Raw genomic sequence first — 26,648 nt, 5'->3', positions numbered from 1 at the left:
GCATTGGAATTTTGATGGGTATTGCATTGAATCTGTAGATTGCTTTTGTTAAAATGGCCATTTTTTACTATGTTAATCATGGGAATCTATGAGCATGGGAGATTTTTCCATCTTCTGAAGTCTTCTTCAATTTCTTTCTTCAGTGACTTGAAGTGTCTCTCATACAGATCTTTCACTTGCTTGGTTAGAGTCACACCAAGACATTAGATTTTGACAGCTAATAAACATTAATAGAACTTCTACCTCACTGTCAATCAAGTTTATTCATATTGTTGAAAGAGAGTCCTTGATGCCTAATCATTTTAGGCAAACCTCTTTGGTCTGATGCTCATTCAAACTGAGATATAGTAGCAAGAATGATCTGAGGTTCTTCAGAAGCCTGACTATACCATATCTCTTTGGATGATAATTCTGATCTCAGGTCATCCTTATCTATTTAATTCAATAAACTTTTGGTTCACAGGAATTCATTTATCCAGTGTATGTACATGCTCACAGATTCATTATTAGTCGTTTAGTGTCTTTTCAGATTCTTCACCAAAAGATGAAATGTGTAGAAGTTGGATTATCTAATGGAAACTTTGCAGAAGTTCAGCACTTTTATAGAGCTGCTCTTACTTCCTTCAAGAAACCATGGATTCACTTAATGACTCTGCATCTATACGGACATTAGTCACAGCTTAGCAATGAAGTTACACAGTCTGAACAAGCCTTAAGGTTATATGAGTTGTTTCGTCCGAAGGGCAGGGTTGTGCTGAGTAGCACGGATGGGATCATTCCTTCCTTTACAAGCCTATAATCTAAAGACAGCTCTCTGAACTTTTTAAGTAGTTTTACCTGGATTTCTGACATATGATTAGGTAGACCTGGCATCTGGTGAAGGGTGAAGGAGGAGGAGGAGGAAGTAGAGGAGGAAGGAGGAGGAGGAGGAAGAAGAGGAGGAGAAGAAGGAGAAGTAGTAGAAAGAGGAGGAGGAAGAAGAAGAGGAGAAGGAGAAGAAGAAGGAGAAAGAAGAGGAGGAGGAGAAGAAGGGGAGGAAGAGGAGGAGAAAGAGAATGAGGAGGAGGAGAAGGAGGAGGAGGAGGAGGAGGAGGAGGAGGAGGAGGAGGAGGAGGAGGAGGAGGAGGAGGAGGAGAAGGAGGAGGAGAAGAAGGAGAAGGAGAAGGAGAAGGAGAAGGAGAAGGAGAAGGAGAAGGAGAAGGAGAAGGAGAACGAGAAGAAGGGCCTATTTAGATCTGCCAAATATATTGCTTCTCCAGATGCCTTCCACCTTTCGACAGTCTTTTACTTTGTCCTGTGTTGTTGTTCTGTCACTATTATTTAACAGAGAGGAAAGGACTCTGGCCTGCATGAGTAAACTCCTCCCCATATACTCTCCTTTCCTCAGCCACTTAAGACCAACATAAATTTTGTAACTTCAAGCATAGCACACTTGATGGACAGCCTGTGTCCCTTGTGCCCATTCATTGTCAGCATTCCTATCCACATTAGAGAATTGTATACAAAAGTGCTCTCTTAGGAAGTACTAAGTGTCTACCTCTACTGCAAATTGTATCATTTTGTGTACCCTGATCTTCATCCTCTGTTGTATTTTTTGACAGTGATTTTGAATAGTCATGAATTCTAGTTTACTTGCCAAATTGAAAGGGACAATTCCTTTCATATTTCTTTAAGATGCCCTCAGGTCTTCTGTAACATACATGCAGGAAGGAAATGCTCATCAACCTACTGATTTTACATATGAATTATCTCTTTAAGACACCTGCTTTTTTGCAGCATGGAGTTCAGTAGAAACCCTGTCTCATCTTCTTCTCCATGGAGAACTGTTATTCAGTTTACAACTTGTCTGTGATCATACCTTTTTGAACCTTTTATGTGGTCAACATTTCCATTGGAAATCCTATATTGGCCACAGTGCAGATAATGCCACATTTGAGTTCCTATGGGCCCAGTTCTCATATATTTTCTTTTCTTATCTTGATCACATTAGCACTTTATAAATCATATGTAAGATATGTTTCAGTCAATTCTATCTACTTCTACTGCAAGCCTAATTTTATACTAAATGATGTCGTGAGAGGAAATGATATAAAAAGGAGAAGACCACACCAAAGTGTGGATACTACAGTCCTACTCAGAAAGTGGAAGAAAATATTTTCAGGAAGGAGAGAGAGAGAGAGAGAGAGAGAGAGAGAGAGAGAGAGAGAGAGAGAGAGAGAGAGAGAGAGAGAGAAGGATCTGGGAGGGAGAGAAGGGGAAGAGAAAATGGGGGGAGAGTTCAGATATGGGAGGAGATGAGGGAGAAGTACAACAGGTCAGGAATTTGAAAGGAAGTTAGAAACCATGGGGGAGGGGGAACTGGTGGTAGCCAATAGAGAATCCCAGATAGCAGGTACCGAAGAGGTTCCCAGGACACAAAAGGGAGGAGATTAGACAAAATGCCCAACAAAGTAGAGATAGCACCTGTAGAGACAACATCCAGTGGATAGTCATGGCCCCAGGGTTATGGAGGGACCACCAACCCACCTCAAAATTATTAATTCAGAAATCATCATGTCAATAAGAAGTGCAGGGACAAAGAGTGGACCAGAGACTGAAGAAAAGGCCATCCAGTGACTGCCCCACAAAGAGATCCATCCCATCTAAAGATATCAATCACAGCTGTCTAGCACTTGCTGTCAGGAGCCTCGTATAGCTGTCCTCTGGAAGACTCTGCCTCAGCCTGATCAAAACAAATGTGGATTCATGCAGTCAAATATCGAATTAAGCACAAAACCCTGATGGAGAAGTTAGGGCAAGGACTGACGGAACTGAAGAGATTTGCAACCCCACAGGAAGTACAACAATATCAACTAACCAGACACCCCTAAACTCCCAGGGACTAAACCACCAACCAAAGAGTACCCATGGGGAACCCATGGCTCCAGCTAGATATGAAGCAGAAGATTGCCTTATAGGGCATCACTGTGAGGGGAGCCCCTTGGTCTTGTAGAGGCTCAATGACCCAGGTAGACAAAGGCTAGGGCACTAAGGAAACAATGGGTGAGTGGGGAGCACCCTTATAGAGGCAGGGGGAAGAAGTATAGGGGTTTTTGGAGGGAAAACTTGGAAATCCAGTAATGCTTGAAATGTCATTAAATAAAATAACCAATAAAATGAAAATAAACAGTCACCAAACACCGGCACTATTATAGAAAACAAGAAGTGAATACAGAAAGAAGTCTGTTATGGTTGTCTCCTGAGGGGCCCTTCAAGAGGCTTACACATACAGAGGCAGATGTTAGCAGCCAACCATTGTACTGAGCTTGGGGTCCCCAATGGAAGAGTTGAAGGATGGTCCAGAGAAGCTGAAGGGGCTTACAACCCCATGGAAAGAACAACATGTTGGCCTCCCAGATGCCCCAGGACTCCCAGGGACTAAACCATCAACCAAGGGGTACACATGGTTCCAGCCAAAAGTCTGGCAGAGGAATGCCTTGTCGGGCATCAGTGGGAGGAGAAGTCCTTGGTCCTGTGAAGGCTCAATAGATGCCCCAACAAAGGGAAATCAAGGGGGGGATGTGGGAGTGGGTCACATGAAGGGTATATACTTGGAAGCAGGGGGTAGGAGGAGGAGTTGTGGGTTTTTAGGGAGGGAGAAAACTGGGAAAGGTTTTAGCATTTGAAATGTAAATGAAGAATATATTCAATAAAAAGAAAACAAAAGACCAAGAAATATGTTGCATCCTGCATAAAGGTTAGATAAAGTAAGCTTATATTTTACCTTAAAATATAAATTGATGGATAGTACAATGTGTCATTAATGTGGAGGAGAGGAAAGTACAAGATGGCTCAATCCTACACAAAGATATATATGCTCTAGGGAAAGTTGGGAGAGGAGAAATAGCTTTCTCCATAAAAAGGACATGGATTGGTGATCCAACACTGAGTGAAATGTATATGAGTGACATATGAGTGACATTATGCAGACTGGTAGGTTGTATTTATTACTTTGGAATGAATATCTATATCTATATATAGATATATATATCTATATATATCTATATATATCTATATATAGATATAGATATATATAGATATATATATATATATAGAGAGAGAGAGGGTATGCATTTGAAATAGAACAAGGGATTTGTAAGAGGTTATGAAGGAAGGAAAGGCATTAGTAAATTATGTAATCCTAATAAAATCTCAAAATGTAAAAGAAATAAAAAGAATTTTTAAAATTGCTTTCACAGATAAAAGCAAAATCAAAAATTGCACACCTATGTAGCAGATTATGGCTCGATCATAAAAAGGAAACGAATTAAAAGCTGTGTTTAATTAAAAATCTTTAAAACATTAAGTGACCAAAGTAAAAATTGCTAAGGAGGAGAGAGTAAGGGGGGGGGTGTCTATATTTTAATAATTTTGGAGTTTCTGGCTTTGTTTTGTTTGTTTTGCTTTTCTGAAAATATATACTGGTCATGGTTGAATAACATTGTGAAAATGTGTAATGCTGCTGGAAAAATAAAATTATATTTAAACTAAAACAATTGCTTTCCTAGTTTTGTTGTTTTGCAAATATTCATTTTAAGGTTAGCATATCCTAAAAGATTTGGAGCATAATAATAGAAATCTTGGGTCTTAAAATGGTTTCTAATCTTTCATTTTATTTTTCTGTCTTTACTATAAAAACAAATTGTGACTGTGACCAGTAATTGTTATACAGAAAAAAGTATCTTGCTGATTAACAGGCATTTCTGAAAATTGCTAGGGAAAAATTCTGCTACTAAGCTTTCTTTTTCAGAAGATTAGAATGTACTGAGTTCTGCATATCTGTTCTGGAAGGGACATCATGAAACACTTCCAGATCCTGGAGTGCAGCTAGTAGGGCATCAGCCTCCATGTATGTTGCCAGTTCTTAGAAGAAAGGTTGTTTATATAATGAACATAATTTATGTTCCATCTTTTGGATATGGTCTCCCTGCCAAGCTTAATGACTCCATGATAATTAAAAGTATTTTGAGTCCAGGAGGTGAGAATATGTCTAATCTCCTTAGTAAAAGTGGTGAATACTGTGACCTGTAGGACATAGGCTGTAGGAAAGAACACTGAACACATGAGTTCAAAAATGTATAATTCCTCATATATGTAAACTATAAGGATACAATATAAATTCTATTATGAGGGGCTTCACAGACCTAAAAGAAGAAAGGGAGCTGCACTATAAGCCAGCTTGTCTGAAAGATATTTAGGAAGGAGATAATGAGGTTTACAGAATGATAACCTCAAGGCAAGTTTGTTTAGGCTGAAAAACTAGGCAAATTTGTGAGTTGAAGATCAGCCTGGAACAGAGTTATTTTAGGCCTAGGTGGGTTGGGAATGATCATTTCAGAGCTGAATCTCACCCAGCTGGTTTAGTGTCTGTACTTACCAAGATCTCTGAATTTATTACTGTGCTAAAGAAAATATGTACTTGCTGTCTTTCTAAGAATCAAGGGGATAAGGTCATAAAATGCTGATTGGGGTGGGAGATAATCAAAAGGGAACTTGGGTAAACAATTGCATTAATGTGTAAATAAAATCCTGGGTGGACTTTTCTCTGCATGAGCAAAGTTATCTAGATAAGCTGTCTTGAGAGTGGTTTTGAGCTGAACACCTATTCCTCAGAACCCCACTCTGAGCCAAGGATGTTCCTTGGCAGGAATGAGAATGTGTGCAGTCAGAGTTATCAAATATAAATACCATTTTAGTGATAGATATATAAAATTACTTGGTGATTATCATTTGATAATGTATAGTAAGACTCCAATCAGTGGTGACTTCTGAAAATACTGAGTTCTTACATTTCTATTCCTGAGAAAATTCAACTCAAATGGAGAAAAGGTTTATTTTGGCTCATGATTTTCAAGGGTTTTTTCAACTGTTACTTAGTCCAGTGGCAGATTTATATATTATGGTGAGATCAAAGGATCATGGATTAGATGTATGCTCACATATCCACTGTCAGTCTAGGGAGAGAGTGGGGAGCAGTGAGGAAGAGAATATCTTTTACAAGGTATACATGCAATGAGACAGCTGTCTTCTACAAGTTTCTACTTCCTAAATGTTTATACCACCTCACTGCAGTGCCACAGACTGAAGACTATCCTTCAAAACAAGAGCTAGATACAAAGTGCTACAGAATGAATTATAATTTTTTAGAAAGTTTGACACAAGTTCAAAAAGTGACACTTGTGTGTTATGCAAAACAATGAGAAATGGGGACTATAATGACTTTGCCTTGTCATTGTTTGTCATTATGCTAGTACTTTTCTCCTCTAGCACAGTATATCTACAAAGCACCATTTAATTCAAATCTGTTTAATGATATTTTACGTTGAAATATTTTTGGTTAATTTGGTCCAGTCAGTGATATGCAGGAAAAATAATGTTCATGAGCAATTGGTCATAAAGGTAACTAGCCTAACCTCATCTCTTGGATTTCCAGCTTACTAATTTGTCCTTCTATTCTCAATATCTAAAGATTCCTTGTACTTTCTATATACTACCTTTCTCTGTTGAGGCATAGACTGCTAATGGCTGCTTTGATTTCTTCCTGATTGAAAACCATGATGAGTTTCTTTTAGAATACCTACATTGAATAGAGCCTTGCTGTCCTTCCTTTTCTATCTGTTCTGTGTTCTCACAGTACTGTGTGGATATATTCTTAAATTCTAGCTATCCCACATGCTTGCTCTAAATTATGTTTCTGCCCCATTATTCATACAATGATTGCAGACTAATAAATAATAATAAAACTGATAGAGTCCACTGTCTGTGATAGAAAGCTTTTAAACTCAGAGGTTTCTATTTCTTACTCTGTAGAAATAATTGTAGGGAGAGACAATGCTTAAAAACAAACATTGATTGCTTACTAATGGTTTATAATAAGACTCAAGACACTTTATTGAAAGTAAGTATATACCTATGTCATAGGAAGATTGGTGATAAATTGAAGAATGTTTTCTTCCTATTTTGATCAGTCAGTTACTCATCAAAACTATGAACTGTGAAAGAAAAAACTTTAATCCGACTGATATTTCTTTGCTATTATTTTTACATTTTTTTTCTTGTAGTGGTATCCAATACCCTGATATTAGTACAGTACTTTGTATATTTGTCTAACACTCTCTGTTAAGTTTAGCTAAAACTTCTGGCAGCCAACATTTTGGTATTTCTTTGGTATTTGTGATGCTATAATACATGGTTGATATATTCCAAATATGAAAGTAATCAACTTCTAGCATTTGTTTCTTTCTGTTTTGATATCATGGCTAATGTTTCTATAATAAGAAGACCATTTCTGTTAATGTTACTTTCTATCGCAACCTATAGAAGTAAGCACATATATATTTTTTTGCCATGTTCTTATATAATATCCTCTTCCATCTTTGCTGATTTTGTGTTATACTTATGGTTATAATAACTCTTCTTTGAAAAATTTGAGTTATGAGTCACTTTTGAACATATACCTTTCTCTATCACATAACACAGATTATATGGAAGTCTAAGGTCCATGCTTTATATGATACCGTGGAATGTTTATTCCTTAAAGTTGAGAGTTGCTACCATATTTGCTTCCTCATTAGTCATCATTTTGATTAGGGATATGCATAAATTGATGAGTGTACAGCCAAAATTAAATTAAATATAAAGTATCCCTGTATCTCATCATATACACCCACCTATTGAAGGGGCAAGTTGTAAACATATCTGAGCAATTATTATTTTGGATTTATTCAAGAGGAAATAGAGGAACTGATAGAAACATAGTATTTAGTTGTGTCCTAAAGGACAGAAATCAGCACTGGCAGATTAAAAGTACAAATGAGCCTGGACATGAAAAAATGGTAAATTTCCCTGAACTATCAACTTAAAAGCATTACAACGTCTTATGTAGCAATATTTTTTTTTTGAATTCTGACATGGACACTGGTCTAATTTTTTTCTCTATAGCTCTAAAAATTAAATGGATGAAACCAGGCATATTTTTGATGCAATGACATTTTTAAGAAAGCAAATGAGATTAGAAAAGGCACAGGAAAGGATAAGGTATGATAAAAATTTTGTATGAGATTATAAAATTTAAGGTAATTTTAGATGATTATATAATCTTATATACTAACAGTGTAGTATCACTGATATCTTTTTAAAATTTTTATTATATTATTAAGTCTTTTTTGTTCCTTCCCAAAACATTTTATTTTCTTCATTTTATTCAGTCTTTTATTTTCTGTGTAGAATGATTCTGTCTGGATGAAATCACAGTGTCAGGAAATCATTGCAAATCTCTCATACTTGCTGGATATAGAGCCTGGAAATCACTTTTCTTTACAAAGATCTGACAGTTTGATTAATCCATTCCTTAGGTTTCTTAGATACATTTGGCACATTGAGAAACTATCAACTATGAATAACTATGAAGGCTGAAAAAAATCAGAAATCAAAACTTTTGACTAATTGTACTGGGGGGCTATTAAATCAGTATCCTACTCAGGAATGCCTTAGTGAAAGACTCTAAGGCAGTTTTTCCTGAACAAAAGTACACATAGTATTCAAAAGAAAGGTAGAACACCATCTCATTCCTCAAGTGATGAGTGCTAATGTCTTTGGGTTGCTGAGCTACTATCTATCCACATGAACAGGAAGAAATAAAATTCATAGAGTCCCAAGTAAAGACTCACTGGTGATCCTCTGCATTAACAATAAAAGCCACAAAGAGAGTAAGACTGAGCCAACCTACCTCAATAAAATAAATGCTATAATTGAGAAACCAACGATTAGCATCATCCTAAATGGAGAAAAAACTTAAAGCAATCTCACTAACATCAGTGATGAGACAGCACTCACTGTATCCTGTGCCCATTCCTTTTACATATAGTACTTTCATAATTCCATATGATCCCATGCTCATTCACCAATAATATTAATATTAAAAACATGACCATTCAACAAAAAAGGAATTTACAGGCTCAATGAAATCTCAATCAAAATCTATAAGAGTCTTCAAAGGATGAATTAAAAAATAGAAAAGCCATATGGACCCACAAAAATCCTCAGACAGCCAAAGCAACACTGACCAAAAGCAAAATGCTAAAGGGATTAGCATTCTAGAACACTAAAAATATTGTAGACTCATAGTTATAAAATACAATGAAACTGGCACAAGACAGATGAGTAAGACTAGAAAAGCCCTAAATATGAGCACAACGACTATAAACATCTTAAATATGACAATGATGCCAAAAACAAATTGAACAAAACAGCATCTTCACCAATAGTTTCAGAATATATAGACACCCACACATAGTACCATGTAATTACATACTTGTCTATCACCATATATAAAATAAATTTTAACTGAATTAAGGACCATAATGTCTGAACTAGAATGATAAAACTGGTAAGACAGAACGTGTGTCGTACTTTTCAATATAAAGGCAATGGGAAGGAATTTCTGAATGGGACTCCATTTTGCCCAGTAATTAATGCCAACGGAAACAATTGAACAGAGAGCCCTCATAAAACTAAAATGCTATTCTGTTACATAAGTAACATCCCAGTAAAGAGGAAACACAGACATACACATGAGAGAGGATCACTATTCAGAATAAATGAAGAGAGAACTCTGCTTCCCGCCAGTCACAAGGGACTCACCTCCATCTTGGTTCTTGGACTCCAGAGATCAGACAGACTGAGGTACACAAACATAACTTGAGGCCAACATCGCGGGGGTCTAAGCCCGACAGGCGTTGGGCTGCACCCAGGTCCTGGGCTGTTCTGGGGGCCATCAGAGGTTTTTTGCCTGGGCCCTGCACGCGCTCTGCCATTTTGCCTACAGGACACCAGAGAGCTCTAGCAGGCAAAGCTGGCTAACAGGCATAGACCGAGGCTAACATAGTGGGGGTCTAGGCCCCAACAGGCCCTGGACTGACCCCAAGAACTGGGCTGCTCAGTGGGCCATCTGTGTGTCAACCTGGCCAGGAGGTTGTTAGCCCAGCAGACGCTCCCGGGCACACACGCCCGCCATCCTGGCCACCTGACAGACCCAATTAACAGTCATAGCCCGAGGGAAACTTTGCTCGGACCTTGGCCTCCCAGGCTTTTGCCTAGACTCAGGGAATGAGCAGCTAGGCTAGTCTTGTGTGCACCAACCCAGTTGGGAGATCAGCTATCCAGCAGAGTGGTCAGCACTCAGAAAAGATCCCCTCAGCATATACCCTTCAGCACTCCCTGAAGGAGCAAACTGGCACCATCTGGTTCAGACACAATCTGGGGCAAAGCATACTAAGGCTGCAAGGGCACCCAAGAGGAGGACAGCACATCAGCAATCTGCTACAGGGGAAACCCAGCCATCCAGTGTTGCAGAAATAGCCCCAGAGCCCCTCAGGAGGCTCAAACACTAGCCAGAGACAAGACCAACTAACTCCAGAGAACAAGATGGCAAAGGGCAAACACAGGAACGCTACTAACAGAAATCTAGGCAATATGGCGGCATCTGAACCAAACTCTCCAACATCAGCAAGTCCTGGTTATGCCAACACACCAGAGAAACAAGATTTGGATTTAAAACCACTGGTCATGATGCTGCTAGAAGAACACAAAAAGGGCATGAATGAATCTCTTAAAGAAATACAGGAGAACATGAATAAGCTAGAAACCCATATAATGGAAACTCAAAAATCACTTAAAGAAATGCAGGAGAATAAGGCTCAAGAGATAGAAGCCGAAGTTGTTTATCAGCTGTAGGAGCTCTCTAGTAGAGTTTTTTGGGTCACTTAGATAGACTATCATGTCGTCTGCAAATAATGAAAGTTTGACTTCTTCCTTTCCAATTTGTATCCCTTTGACCTCCTTATGTTGTCTAATTGCCCGAGCTAGTACTTCAAGTACAATATTGAAAAGATAAGGAGGAAGGGGCAGCCTTGTCTGGTCCCTGATTTCAGTGGGATTGCTTCAAGTTTCTCTCCATTTAGTTTGATGCTGGCTACCGGTTTGCAGTATATTGCTTTTACTATGTTTAGGTATGGGCCTTGAATTCCTGTTCTCTCCAAGACTTTAAGCATGAAAGGATGCTGAATTTTGTCAAATGCTTTTTCAGCATCCAATGAAATGACCATGTGGTTTTGTTCTTTGAGTTTGTTTATGTAGTGGATTGCATTGATGGATTTCCGTATATTGAACCAACCCTGCATTCCCGGGATAACGCCTACTTGATCATGGTGGATGATTGTTTTGATGTGTTCTTGGATTCGGTTGGCAAGAATTTTATTGAGTATTTTTGCATCGATGTTCATAAGGGAAATTGGTCTGAAGTTCTCTTTCTTTGTTGGATCTTTGTGTGGCTTTGGTATCAGCGTAATTGTGGCTTCGTAGAAGGAATTGGGTAGTGTTCCTTCTGTTTCTATTTTGTAGAACAGTTTGAAGAGTATTGGCGTTAACTCTTCTTTGAAGGTCTGATAGAATTCTGCACTGAAACCATCTGGTCCTGTGCTTTTTTTGGTTGGAAGACTTTCTATGACTCCTTCTAATTCTTTAGACATTATGGGACTGTTTAGATGGTCTAGTTGGTCCTGATTTAATTTTGGTATTTGGTATCTGTCAAGGAAATTGTCTATTTCCTCCAGATTTTCCAGTTGTGTTGAGTACAGTCTCTTGTAGTAGGATCTGATGATTTTTTGGATTTCCTCAGTTTCCGTTGTTATATCTCCCTTTTCATTTCTAAGTTTGTTAATTTGGATACTTTCTCTGTGCCCTTTGGTCAGTCTGGCTAAGGGTTTATCTATCTTGCTGATTTTCTCAAAGTACCAGCTCCTGGTTTTGTTGATTTTTTGTATGGTTCTCTTTGTTTCTACTTGATTGATTTCAGCCCTGAGTTTGATGATTTCCTGCCTTCTACTCCTCCTGGGTGAAATAGTTTCTTTTTATTCCAGGGCTTTCAGATTTGTCATTAAGCTGGTAATGTGTGCTCTCTCCATTTTCTTTTTGGAGGCACTCAGGGCTATGAGTTTTCCTCTTAGCACTGCTTTCATTGTGTCCCATAGATTTGGGTATGTTGTGTTTTCATTTTCATTGTGTTCTAAAAAGTCTTTAATTTCTTTCTTTATTTCTTCCTTGACCAAGGTATCATTGAGTAGAATATTGTTCAGTTTCCACGTGTATGTGGGTTTTCTGTTGTTTTTGTTGCTATTGAAGATCACTTTTACTCCATAGTGATCTGATAGGAGGCATGGGATTAGTTCGATCTTCTTATATTTGTTGAGGTCTGCCTTGTGTCCAATTATATGGTCGATTTTGGAGAAGGTACCATGAGGTGCTGAGAAAAAGGTATATTCTTTTGCTTTAGGGTGAAATGTTCTATAAATATCAGTGAAATCCAATTGATCCAAAGCTTCAATTAGTTTTACTGTGTCCCTGTTTAGTTTCTGTTTTCCTGATCGGTCCATTGAGGAAAGTGGAGTGTTGAAGTCCCCCACAATTATTGTGTTAGGTGCAATGTGTGCTTTGAGCTTTAGTAAGGTTTCTTTTACGAATGAGGGTGCCCTTGCATTTGGCGCATAGATGTTCAGAATTGAAAGTTCTTCTTGGTGGATTTTTCCTTTGACCAGCAAGAAATGTCCTTTTGTGTCTCTTTTGATGACTTTAGGTTGAAAGTCAATTTTATCTGATATTAGAATGGCTACTCCTGCTCATTTCCTGTGACCATTGGCTTGTAAGATTGTCTTCCAGCCTTTTACTCTGAGGTAGTTTTTATCTTTGACACTGAGGTGTGTCTCCTGTATACAGCAAATTGTAGGGTCCTGTTGCCTTATCCAGTCTGTTAGTCTATGCCTTTTTATTGGGGAATTGAGACCATTGATGTTAAGAGATATTAGGGAATATTGATTATTACTTCCTGTCATTTTTGATTTTCTTTTTATATTTGAGTGGTTATCTTCTTTTGGGTTTGATGAAGGAAGGTAACTATCTTGCTTTTTCCAGTGTGTAGTTTCCCTCCTTGTATTGGAGTTTTCCTCCTATTATTCTTTGCAGAGCTGGGTTTGTGGAAAGATATTGTGTGAATTTGGTTTTGTCAACACAAGCAAATCAGTGGCCTTCCTATACTCAAAGGATAAGCAGACTGAGAATGAAATTAGGGAAATGACCCCCTTCACAATAGCCACAAACAGTATAAAGTATCTTGGGGTGACTCTTACCAAACATGTGAAAAAACTGTATGACAAGAACTTCAAGACTCTGAAGAAGGAAATGGAAGAAGACCTCAAAAAATGGGAAAACCTTCCATGCTCATGGATCGGTAGAATCAATATAGTTAAAATGGCCATTTTGCCAAAAGCAATATACAGATTCAATGCAATACCCATCAAAATCCCAACTCAATTCTTCACAGAGTTAGAAAGAGCAATTATCAAATTCATCTGGAACAACAAAAAACCCAGGATAGCTAAAACTATTCTCAGCAACAAAAGAAAATCTGGGGGAATCAGTATCCCTGACCTCAAGCAATACTACAGAGCAATAGTGTTAAAAACTGCATGGTATTGGTACAGTGACAGGCAGGAGGATCAATGGAACAGGATTGAAGATCCAGAAATGAACCCACACACCTATGGCCACTTGATCCTCGACAAAGAGGCTGAAAACATCCAATGGAAAAAAGATAGCCTTTTCAACAAATGGTGCTGGTTCAACTGGAGGGCATCATGCAGAAGAATGCGAATTGATCCATTCTTGTCTCCTTGTACTAAGCTCAAATCCAAATGGATCAAGGACCTCCACATAAAGCCAGACACTCTGAAGCTAATAGAAAAGAATCTGGGGAAGACCCTTGAGGACATCAGTACAGGGAGAAAGTTTCTGAACAGAACACCAATAGCATATGCTCTAAGAGCAAGAATTGACAAATGGGACCTCATAAGGTTACAGAGTTTCTGTAAGGCAAAGGACTCCATCAAGAGGACAAGTTGGCAACCAACAGACCATGAAAGCTAGAAGATCCTTGGCAGATCTCATGCAGACTCTTTTTTTTTCTTTTTTTTAATTTATTGATATATTTATTTACATATCAAATGATTTCCCCTTTTCTGGACCCCTACTCCCCGAAAGTCCCATCAGTCCCCTTCTCTCCCCCCTGTTTTCCCACCCAACCCTTCCCACTTCCCTGTTCTGATTTTGTTCTATACTGCTTCACTGAGTCTTTCCAGAACAAGGGGCCACTCCTCCATTCTTCTTGTACCTCATTTGATGTGTGGATTAGGTTTTGGGTATTCCAGTTTTCTAGGTTAATATCCAATTATTAGTGAGTGCATATCATGATTCATCTTTTGAGTCTGGGTTACCTCACTTAGTATGATGTTCTCCAACTCCATCCATTTGCCTAAGAATTTCATGAATTTATTGTTTCTAATGGCTGAATAGTACTCCATTGTGTATATATACCACATTTTTTGCATCCACTTGAGCTTTAGTAAAGTTTCTTTTATGAATGAGGGTGCCCTTGTATGGAGTACAAAATTAAACAAGAATTTTCACCTGAAGAATTTCGGATGGTGGAGAAGCATCTTAAAAAATGCTCAACTTCATTAGTCATTAGGGAAATGCAAATCAAAACAACCCTGAGATTTCACCTTAGCCCAGTCAGAATGGCTAAAATTAAAAATTCAGGAGACAGCAGATGTTGGGGAGGGTGTGTAGAAAGAGGAACACTCTTCCACTTCTGGTGGGGTTGCAAATTGGTACAACCACTCTGGAAATCAGTCTGGTGGTTCCTCATAAAACTGGGCACCTCGCTTCCAGAAGATCCTGCTATACCACTCCTGGGCATATACCCAGAAGATTCCCCAGCATGTGATAAGGATACATGTTCCACTACGTTCATAGCAGCCCTATTTATAATTGCCAGAAGCTAGAAAGAACCCAGGTATTCCTCAACAGAAGAGTGGATGCAAAAAATGTGGTATATATACACAACGGAGTATGATTCAGCCATTAGAAACAATGAATTCATGAAATTCTTAGGGAAATGGATGGAGCTGGAGAACATCATACTAAGTGAGGTCACCCAGACTCAAAAGATGAATCATGGTATGCAGTCACTAATAAGTGGATATTAACCTAGAAAACTGGAATGCCAAAACCATAATCCATACATCAAATGAGGTACAAGCAGAATGGAGGAGTGGCCCCTTGTTCTGGAAAGACTCAGTGAGGCAGTATAGGGCAAAACCAGAACAGGGAAGTGGGAAGGCTTGGGTGGGAAAACAGGGGGAGGGAACGGGGCTGATGGGACTTTCGGAGAGTAGGGGTCTAGAAAAGGGGAAATCATTTGAAATGTATATAAAAATATATCAAGTAAAAAAAAAAGAAAAAGAAAAAGTAAAATAAATAAATAAATAAGTAAATGAAGATGTCAAAAGCTAAAATAAGGCCGGGCGATGGTGGCGCACGCCTGTAATCCCAGCACTCTGGAAGGAATTTCTGAGTTCGAGGCCATCCTGGTCTACAGAGTGAGTTCCAGGACAGCCAGGGCTATACAGAGAAACCCTGCCTCGAAAAAAACAAATCCAAAAGACCAAAAAAAAAAAAAAAGCTAAAACAAATAACAAAATAAAAGTAAAGAAAAGAAAAGAAAAACAACAAAGCAAGGGCCTTACAGTAGTAAAGTACTCTTTTAATACCAGCATCTAAGAGACATGCAGAGAGTGGAATCTCTGTGAGCTCAAGTCCAGCCTGATCTACAGAATGAGTTCCAAGAAAACTGGGTATATACAAAGAAACCCTGTTTTGAAAAACAAACAAACAAACAAATTACAGGCTAGAGGGGATCTAGCCCGGCCTTATTTTAGCTTTTGACATCTTCATTTATTTATTTATTTATTTTTACTTTTTCTTTTTTTTTTTTACTTGATATATTTTTATATACATTTCAAATGATTTCCCCTTTTCTAGAATCTGTCCCCCCAAAAGAAACATAAAAGTCTAAGAAATGTCTCAAAAGTGTTTAACATCTTTATCAGGATCATTCAAAGGAAAACATTTGATAGTTTATTTTCCTGCTTTCAAAATTGGTGAGATGAAGGAAGTAATTGACAATAAACACTGGCAAGGAAAGGGAATCTTCATGCAGTTATCAGAATTGAAACAAATTCAGTGCCACTCTGGACTCAATGTGAAGACCTTCTTATTTTTTTTACTTGAAAAATAAATACTAATACTGTTTGAAAGGAAATTCCCAGCATAGGCAAGATAAAATTTTCCAGCAGCTGCCTGGAATATGAAAATGGATGGCAAATGACATTAACTTAATATGATTCTTAAATCAATTGCCTCTCTTGCCAATAATGCATCTATTCTTTGTGTTAAAAAAGTGTCCATGCTATTAATGTAATTAATACTAAATGAACAAACATACCAACAAATGGATTGCTACATTTGGATATACCTAAAGCATTTATTTCTTATTTGTTTATGAAGGGTTGTGTTACAGAAAGGGATAGCTTCAAATGGGAGAAAATTAAAAGTAGCTTTGAAAAAATTGATTACAGAAGATTAATTTGGTTTTCTTTGTCTTGGCACATGTAACCATGAAAATACCGACACTTTAAGTGCTTAAGATAATGTTCAACCTTATCTGTGTCAACAAATAGGCAATAAGACAATTTATAAAGAGCGAAAAATCTTGATTCTTCATTAGCTGATTGTAAAGATGCAAGCTCTGACCAAACAGGGTACTCTTCATTTTCTTCAATTCTGTGTTTAACCTAAAGATAAATGATAGTTATATGATTATTGTTTGTATTTGACTGTTTCTTTCATTGTTAATGTTGATTTATATTACTATAATCTCAACAATGTAAACTTTAGCCAGTGTCAATAGATTTTATGTTCCCAAACTCAAGTAAATATCCTTTAATCACCTACAAACTATAGACAGTTTGCAAGTAAGAATTTAATAAGATAAAATTCAATTGGGATGAAGTATATTATTTTGGGACAAGTCACATAGACATGTGTTTGAAGAACGGAGGAGTGGCCCCTTGTTCTGAAAAGACTCAGTGAAGCAGTATAGAGCAAAACCAGAAGGGAAGTGGGAAGGGTTGGGTGGGAAAACAGGGGGAGGGAAGGGGACTGATGGGACTTTCAGGGAGTGGGGGTCCATAAAAGGGGAAATCATTTGAAATGTAAATAAATATATCAATAAATTAAAAAAAAAGAAAATGTAGGATGGATAAGTTGTTAATAGTTTTCTCATGTAAGATATACAGAAGCCAGAAATGGTAGTAATAACATTTAGAGATAGTTGATCTCTTCAGGAAAGGTAATAACACAGTGATTGTGAGGAACATCTCTATCCCTTAGTGGCCAAATTTCATACAAGACTGAATGCATGTAATTTGGTCTTGAACAGTAAATTGTTTCAAAATGTACGCTTCACCACATATGCCAGATTATGAAAAAAAAGGTAGAAAGCAACAAAATGTCTCACCTTCTTGGCAATCTTCATGATACGATCCAGAAGGATTTTATTTTTTACCTCAATGTCTTTGACTCTTGCAAGGATAGCAAAGGGGGCTCCTGGCATATTCTGGAGTTCTGTCTCCATGTGATTCAAAGGATTTTCCCAGGCATGTAGTATACTTACTATCATTTTCACAAAGCCTGGCAGCTACAAAGTTTGTAAGAAATTATATTAAGGTAAGATTGGCATGAACTATATTTAGTTTTAATCAGTGAATCACAATTAAAATATTCATTTGTTACTCTTATGGGATAGATAATATTTCTGAAAATGAAACTATGGAGAGTTATAGAATTTCAGTCATTCTCCTACATTTTATTAAATAATACACTATATTAAATAGTAACTACTTTTTCTAATGAATCACCATGTTGCTTTTAATGTATTTTCATTCAGAAATTTTACCATTTGATTTTCCCGTAAGCTCTTGTCTATTTTACTGTATCACTTGTTCATGAGACTTAAAAAGCTTTGCTGGTTTTCAGGAGATGTCAACATGACCTGATCAGAAAGTCAATTCTCATCAATATCAATGGCAAGTGGGGCAAGTGGAGTCACCACACCAAATAAAATATTTGCAGTTTTACTCATTTAAAGTTCTTAAATTATATTGGGATACAAGAACAAAGATTTAATACAGGAAATAAGGCATTTTCAAATGGGTTTCTTCAGTCTGCTTCCCTCCATGACCTTGCCTATAGCACAACAGTCATGTTTCTGCATGAGCAGATGAAGAAGGCACAGTATTGCCTTCATTACCAACACTAGTGGCAGTCTCACTTCCACAAGGAAGTATGACCTTCCTATATGTGTTCAATACTAGGATCATACAAAATGGTCATATTTAAAATACTTGCTGTGTAAAATACCTGTTACCTACTCTAACAGCAGTGAAATTAAAGACTAGAGAAGAAATCCAATGGACTTTGCAAAGGAAAATGCATAAAAAAATGATGGGAAGGAACTCAGGAAATGGTGATGGATCCTGGGAGGATGGGGCATATCACTAGAGTGAGTGATTGATTTGCAAGAAAACCAGATTCCAATTCTTACTGTGCATGCTTTAGATAAAAGTTCTGTATTAACCTAACAAATCTTCAATTTGCTTTTCTTAGCTAATGTAATAATATTACATTAGGACAGTACACTGGAGTGAAGTAAATATAGTAGTTGGTGAAGTGTTTACTGATGTAGATTGTTTTCACAGATTTCATCACTCCCTCTTTTCACTTCTCACTCAATTCAATTCTTTCATCATGATCCTCAAATCAAATCATTTCACAATTAGTTATGGCAGAAAATCAGATAGGAATTATAATAATTACAAATCATAGCTGCCATTATAAGTTGACCTTCCCTTCATATTTAAGGGCATGGTTTTGTCCTAAGGAACATTATATATTATTTCTGTGTCTGTTGGTAATATATAATAAATATAACTGTATTATGTTTTATACATTCACACAAATGTATCTTTAAACATAGGCATCCAATTCAGGTCAAAGTTTCCAACAGAATAATAAATGAGCTAGGAAGAGTAAAATTGCTGCTGTGTTGTCATCCCAAGAATAATTTATAGCTATACTTTACAATTATATGAAAAAATACTTTTTTATATTCATGAACTGTAGAAGAATTTTTTCCTTACTCACCCTTCTTAGATCATCCTAAAGAAATATATGCTACATTTATTGAGGTGTTTATAATAAGCTATAAAATGGCAAAGCCAGTGTACTACTTTAGATGTGTAGTAACAAACTAGTGTACATCTTTAGATGTTTAGGATTAAACCATGGGCAGGAGACTCACTGAGATCCTTTTGGCTTCCTTTTCTGTTTTTGGTGTTTTGAGAGATGAAGTGTGGCAGCTGTTTAGACCATTGACAACAAATTCATCATGTCTGTTAAATTGCAATGTCTGTAGAGGTTAAAAATAGAAATCAAGTTAGTTGTAATTAATAATGTTGCAAAAGCATCCCATGACCAGACTATAAATTCATTTGGGAGATGTTTAATTTTTAAAGTAGGAACTCAAAATTGAAGAACATAATTGAAATCTTCTCTTTGTCCCATGAAATATATTCTCTCATTTTGTTTTTCATTTGTTTTCACTTGTGGACAATTTTGTCTCTTACAATTTACTGTCATCCTTTTTTGCCTATTCAAAATTTACCATTTTGAAGTGAAATCTTAAGAAAAATATCAAAACAGCAAGAGTGTTTGAAAAATCATCTTTGCCTTATATTTGAGCCAACATCATAGTATATATCCATCTATCCTTAAGTTCTCTTCTTTCTTGTGGCTGATAAGTGATGTCTTTCTTCTAACAAGGCATTGCACAAGTAGACTTTTTTTGTAGTAACTCTCAAAGTTAATCACAGATCCTCAGTGAAATTGGGTTACCCTTGACAAAATTAGTTGTCAAATATAGGCACCTTAAAAAGGTAAAAACAATGAAGAAATGTTAAAATACAAAATATTAATTCATAAATATATAATTCTTTAAGCATAGTATTTGTATAACTATATTATATAAATATCTATTATGTCAAATTAATAGATAGTTTTTGAAAGTGTAATTGATCATTAGGAAGATTAGGAATTTGAAAGATTATCAAGTTAAAATTGAGAATGAGAAAAAACATGATCTAAAAGGATAGAATGAGGATAAATTTATGTAAATTTCAGGGACACATTCTACAGTTTCACTTCATTAGACTGAGACTTTATTTACCTTATTCTATTTGACACAGACTCACTTAGAATTATTAATATAATTCCCATCCATCAAGCAAAGAGACTTTATCCCCACTTCTAAATGTGTCCCTTTATTGAGTAAGATCAAGTAAAAAGAAAATTTATGTAACAATTCCTAGCATTTATGGGCTACTGAAAGCTATAATTTGTACCACCAGTACCTGACACAGATTCAGTTTAAATTATTTCTATTCAATCTGTGGACTTCATTACAATAAATTGCTTACATCTTGGATATATACAGCAAACTTAATGAGGAATGCCTAAGAACAGGTTCCCTACCAGCACGGTTAGGAAAGAAGAGTCTTTTCCCTATGACAACTGTCTGAACTTTATGTCACAGTTAATTTATATTTGTAGATATAGTTTTAGTAGAAGAAATTTAGAGAAAACTTTGAGATGTCTCTGCATTTAGCATAAATCTGAGATTCCCTGAACTGACTAACTCTATTGAATGATTTTTGACTGATGTTTCTTTTACTTATGGGTGTATCCTATAGGAAATTAGGTTCATGATGCTCTCTTATCTCACTTGCAGTGTAGTACAATCATTAGCAGAAAGGCTTCTTTTAGAAAGAAGCTGGAAGGGAAGGAAGTACTTACAAATGTAATGAACATATCTGATGAGAAATTATTGGATAGCTGGAATAAGACAAAGGGAAGAAATGAAAATGCATGAGTGAAAATCAACACAAATTCACACTTAATGCAAATGCACATATACATACACCTACATCTACAGTTACACCTACACCTACACCTACACATACACATACATACACATACACATACACATACACATACACATATACATATATCTTATGGGATGCCCATTGTGGCAGTCCAACCTAATATATTTTTTCCTCCTTGATCTTGACTGATCTTGACAATGTAACATATCATTATCAGGAAGAGAAGACTTGTTTGTGCAGCCCTCCTATCATCTAAGCATTATCTATAGGTATATAGAAGGAATGATTAAATGAAATTTCAAAGCACTTAAAGGTTTCTGAATATCTATGAATTTTCATATGAAATCCACTTCAGTTTAATTTAGGTCTATTCCATTCACTGTTAACATCTTTATTTAATAAATAAAGATATTTATTAAATATCTTTAATAAATAATATACATGCAGTACTTTAATGAAGATGCCAGCTGACAATGCATTCTGCAATCAAGATCAGTCAATAGGACTTTTACTGCCTTTCTGAATTCTATGAAACAACATTTGAGAAAAGTGTTTTTATTTTTAATAGTCATTTGTTGTGAATCTGTAAAAAAAAAAAATCATTGCTACTCCATCCTCCTTGTGCTGCTTTACAGAGGTCAATGATTTATTTGATATGTGAAGTTGAATTACCTGAAGTTTGATTTATGATGACTTCCATTAAACTATAACACAGTTCTCACAAAGACACTCACTGTTGAACAATGCCTGAAGCCACTGAGGTACTTACAAATATCCTGCGCGTCTCTATAGCAAGGCCATTGATATGCTGAGACAGTATGATGGCATCATCAAAAAGGTCTTCAGTGAGCGTTTCAGTAACATGTGATCCACTGCCATTTGTGGGTATGGAGACCACCTTATCCCACAGGAGAAGACTTGACAGCAACTGTATCTGCAGTGCCCCTGATACAGAGAAATAGCTATGCTGAGAGCCATTCATCTGAGGTTATCAAAATGATCTCTACCTACCATCTTCTATCGTATATTTTGCATCCTCTGCGATTCTGTGATACTACATAAACTGTATTTTACAATGATAAAGTAATTATATATACATTGTTGCAGAAATGTACAGTTTTACTGATTGGCAAGTTTTTACATTTTAGACTGATATCAGAAAAGACTTAAAAGTTTTAAACAATTTCATTTTAAAAGACCTTTGAGTAGTTTTTTTTTTTAATTCACTGATATAGAAAGTTTAAAGGTTTTTGAATTTATTCTGTTATTTGTTTGTTTATTTGATTTCTGGTTTGTGGTGAAATTAAGTTAATGTGCAACATTTACATTTTGACAAGGTCAGCACACTTTATCTGCTACTTGCATATTCATGCCTCATAAGCTTAAACTCGTGATTGCATTGTATATAACAGTGAAAGATGAGAATAATGTCATGAGAAAGTTAGCCTATGCTGGCTTTGATAGCTCACAACAATAAATATGCATCTCTGTTTCATGCACAGGCTTCCAATGTTTTTTTTCTATAAATTTTAGTTTTATAATGACATTATGAGTAGACTGTGCCATTGTATCATTCTCCACAGGTAATGGAGAATCCCAGGGTAAAATGATTTTCTCTAAGCCCAGGTCATAGTTTGTGAGATAGGTTCTCTTGGTGCTATCACTGTGAACATGTCATCCCACATTTGCATGTCCTATACAACTGGGTGCCATCTTGAGCATGTGGATGTCAGAGATCACATTTATGATGCTAAGAGTTAGTGCCGTGGTAAAGCACAAACTGCCTTAGATCACATGAACATAGTAGCACTCCCTAGTAACCATTTTGTCTACATTTCTTGCTCTATGTGGCAACCAGGTTTAAATTTGTGAACATGATTCCTGTTGGATCCTTTACAAATTTGCTAATTAAACAGAAAGACAGCTTCCTCTTTCTCCACATCCTTGCCAGCACCTGTTTTCTCCTTAATTTTTGATCTTGGCCATTCTGACTGGTGTGAGGTGAAATCTCAGGGTTGTTTTGATTTGCATTTCCCTAATGACTAATGATGTTGAATATTTTTCAAGATGCTTCTCAGCCCTTCGAAGTTCTTCAGGTGAAAATTCTTTATTTAGCTCTGTATCCCATTTTTAATAGGATTATTTGGTTTTCTGGGGTCTAACTTCTTGAGTTCTTTTTATATATTGGATATTAGCCCTCTATCAGAGGGGTTGGTAAAGATCTTTTCCCAATTTGTTGGTTGCCAATTTGTCCTTCTGATGGTGTCCTTTGCCTTACAGAACCTTTGTAATTTTATGAGGTCCCATTTATCAATTCTTGATCTTAGGGCATAAGCTATTGGTGTTCAGTTCAAGAACTTTTCCCCTGTGCCCAAGTCCTCAAGGGTCTTTCCCAGTTTCTTTTCTATTAGTTTCAGTGTGTCTGGTTTTATATGGAGGTCCTTGATCCACTTGGAGTTGAGTTTAGTACAAGGAGATAAAGATGGATCAATTTGAATTCTTCGGCATGCTGACTTCAGTGCAGCAGTATAGGGCAATAGCAGAACAGGGAAGTGGGAAGGGGTGGATGGGGGAACAAGGGGAGGGAAGAGGGCTTATGGGACTTTGGGGGAGTGGGGAGCCAGGAAAAGGGAAATCATTTGAAATGTAAATAAAAATATATCAAATAAAAAATCCCCATAAAAATAAAGATTATAAAAATGAAAAAAATAAACAGAAAGACAGCAACTAAACTTGTGAGTTATTGACAGTTACACTCTCAGAAAAATGAAATAAGTTACAGAATAAATTTAAAAGCATGTTTTGATTTCTTGATAACTGTCTCTAAAGGAAATTCTAAAATTAAAAAAATTTATTTGTAAAAATCTAAATTCCTTGCAAGGTTTCATAATACCAAATGTGTCCAGCCTAACAGGCAAGGCCAAGCCTGGCAGCCTATACCTGAGGAAACTGAGAAACTTCCATGTTCTGTTCTGCTTCCTCTTGTTTTATTTTGTTTTGTATATGTGGCCTTTTCTGTTTTGTTTGAGCATTTTCTGTGTTATTGGCTGTTGTTTCTTTATAATTTATTTTTAGAAGAAAGACAATTTGAAAATGGTAGCTAGGGAATTTAGAAGTATCTAGGAGGAGTCTGGGAAAAAGACAAAACAAAATATATACAAATATGTTAGTTCACAAGGAAGAAAGATAAGATTAACATAAGAAAAATTAAAAATATGAAATTTTGTAGCATAAAATGGAACTAAGAACATTTTGACTACATAACTAAATTATTATATAATTCTATGTGTAAATGCTTGTTTTTTTTTAACAAATATGATGGCTCTGGATTTTATTTTATGTGACATAAAATTTTATATGTATACTTGTGTGGATGCATATATATGTATGAATGAATATGTATGCTTGTTGATTTTCATCTGAGAGTGTTTCATAGTCTAAGAGGAAGTAAAATAAATATCTTTGTTCTTCATTTCAAAATATCTATTGTTGTCATTAATGATGTAGTCATTAATGATGTACCAGTGTTACTATAGAAATCTAGCATGTGCAACTCTACTAAACTATGCATTTTATTGAAATATCATTCAATTTACTCCAGATTAGCTAAGGGTCAAAGACACATGTCCACTATCCTTGCCTACCTTAAGTTTTACCTCCAATGTGTTTAAATAACCATTGTTTTATTATTTATAAATAAAACACATTAAATTACCAGTAACTATAAAACTATTCAGTAGATGAACATATACTAGAACAGTCTATGGACTGCTAACATTACTTATATTTTCAATCATGTCTGATTTTAATAAACATGAAAATTATTGATTCATAATAGCTGAAGAAAGAAATAATATATGAAAAAGTTATACTGACTATGAGTTAATTTTCTTGGGTACTCACTCCATATATGCTATAATGGTAATTCAAAACAGTAATACGAGACTTTTCCAAAAGGGCTAAAAAAAGATTTCTATTTAGTTTTTAAGACTTATTTATAAGCATTGGAATTTTGGGGAATAAAAGGGAACTTAAAGGTGTTGAGGGAAAAAAACAAGATAAAGATCTTTACAAAGCAATACATTTTCTTGGTCACTTATTGAAAGCTGTGTCCTCAAATAGCACAAATAGTATAGGAGGATAGTGAAGATATTTAGGCAGAATGATTTCTAACCCCTTTACATTTATGAATGTATCAGTGGAGTCAATTGAGAAGCAGTGCTAATACATTGTAAATCCAAATAGTAATACCCTGAAATGCAGCATAACTTCCTCCATTTAAACCTATTGGCCAAAGAAATCTTCCAAAACAAGACTAATATTTTGAAGTCAAATAATCAAGTAGGATAACTCATGTTCAAGCCAAAGGAAACAAGCACAATAAAATAATAATTTCTTCTTTCTAAATTTATGATAATTTGCAGTTACTGACACTTAGGTTCCCAGAAATTTATCACTTCTTAATTTCTGCAACATCAATCTCTGAGCTTTATTTTTTTCCATCTAAAAACTGCCCTGACATCTGAGTACTTTTAAACATGCATTGTTTCTAACCAATTAGATAACATTATTTTATCACCTTTCTCTTGAGTGTGAGAGTATATGTGTTTATGTTTGTTTTCATATGTGTGCAGGTATGTGTATAAGGCAGAGAACAAGCTCAGGTGTTATTAAACACCAACTACATCTATATTTAATATTTTGGGGATAGAAACTCTTACTGCTGTGAAGCTTTCTAAATAAATTGGATTGCCTGGCCAGTCAGGCTCAAGGTCCCATCATCTGGCTCTACTGACCCAGCATGGAGGTTATGATCATAAACCATTAGGTCTGGCTCACATTCCTCCATTTTCTTCCTTTACTTCATGTAAGATAAGGAATGCTAATTATTTCCTGTCACTTGGCATACTAAAAGGGTTCCCATTTTTCAAATCAGTGTAAACTGTCTACAATAAGCTTTTAAATGTTCTTCCTAGGTTTCAATTTTTCTTAACATGGTTTTGTGCTATTTGAACATATAAAAATGTCTGTTAACACATGAAACATGAGATAGGATTCTGGCAAAAGGTTTCCATCTAACAGCCTTGGAGAACCAACAGGTTATTCAGATACACCCAGAAAAGCATTACTAAGAGATTACTTACAGAAGCACGGTTGAGTCAATGATAAATGCATCTCAGAATAGTTCCTACACAGTATGTGGGACACTGGAGAAGGCTGCTGAACTGGTGTCCTGATGTCTACTTACTTTGTACCTCCTATATACACTAGCAGATTGCCTCAAGGCCACTTACTGTTGTAACAGGAAGGAAATACGTTATAAAACATTAGGTATTTTTCCAATGACTATCCTGCATCAGATAATATCGAGTATCATTACTATTACCACAGTAATATTTACAAATCCAAGTTGACTTCATGGTCCATGATGAACATTTCAGACCAGATGTAAATTGCTGTTCTTTATTACATCATTACTTCACCTGGCTCTGCCATTTGTTCTCTAACCTTTTGTACACTAACTTCCTTCTGAGTCAGTAAAGATGTATCTAACAAGATAAGACTTTTCCAGAACATTGGACCACCATGTTTAGGTGATTCAATTAATCATACAAGGAAAGGGGACTAATTAGTTAGTATAGTCTGAATGCATATAAG

General features: G+C 36.1%; 1 protein-coding gene across 1 annotated transcript; it reads right to left on the bottom strand.

The window, feature by feature from the left end:
• Positions 1-16,562: 16,562 nt before the first annotated feature.
• LOC127665287 (prolactin-7B1) lies at positions 16,563-26,165 on the bottom strand. Its single transcript, XM_052157771.1, has 6 exons — positions 26,135-26,165; positions 21,760-21,935; positions 20,902-20,940; positions 19,352-19,459; positions 17,510-17,689; positions 16,563-16,784 (listed from the first exon to the last, which is right to left on the bottom strand). The coding sequence occupies exons 1-6, from the start codon at positions 26,163-26,165 to the stop codon at positions 16,563-16,565; spliced, it is 756 nt and encodes a 251-aa protein (XP_052013731.1).
• Positions 26,166-26,648: the final 483 nt, after the last annotated feature.

The sequence above is a fragment of the Apodemus sylvaticus genome, chromosome 14, assembly GCF_947179515.1.
Source record: "Apodemus sylvaticus chromosome 14, mApoSyl1.1, whole genome shotgun sequence".
NCBI classification, from domain to species: Eukaryota; Metazoa; Chordata; class Mammalia; order Rodentia; family Muridae; genus Apodemus; species Apodemus sylvaticus.
The sequence above is the reverse complement of the archived record's forward strand: the minus strand, read 5'-3'. Positions and strand labels throughout refer to the sequence as shown.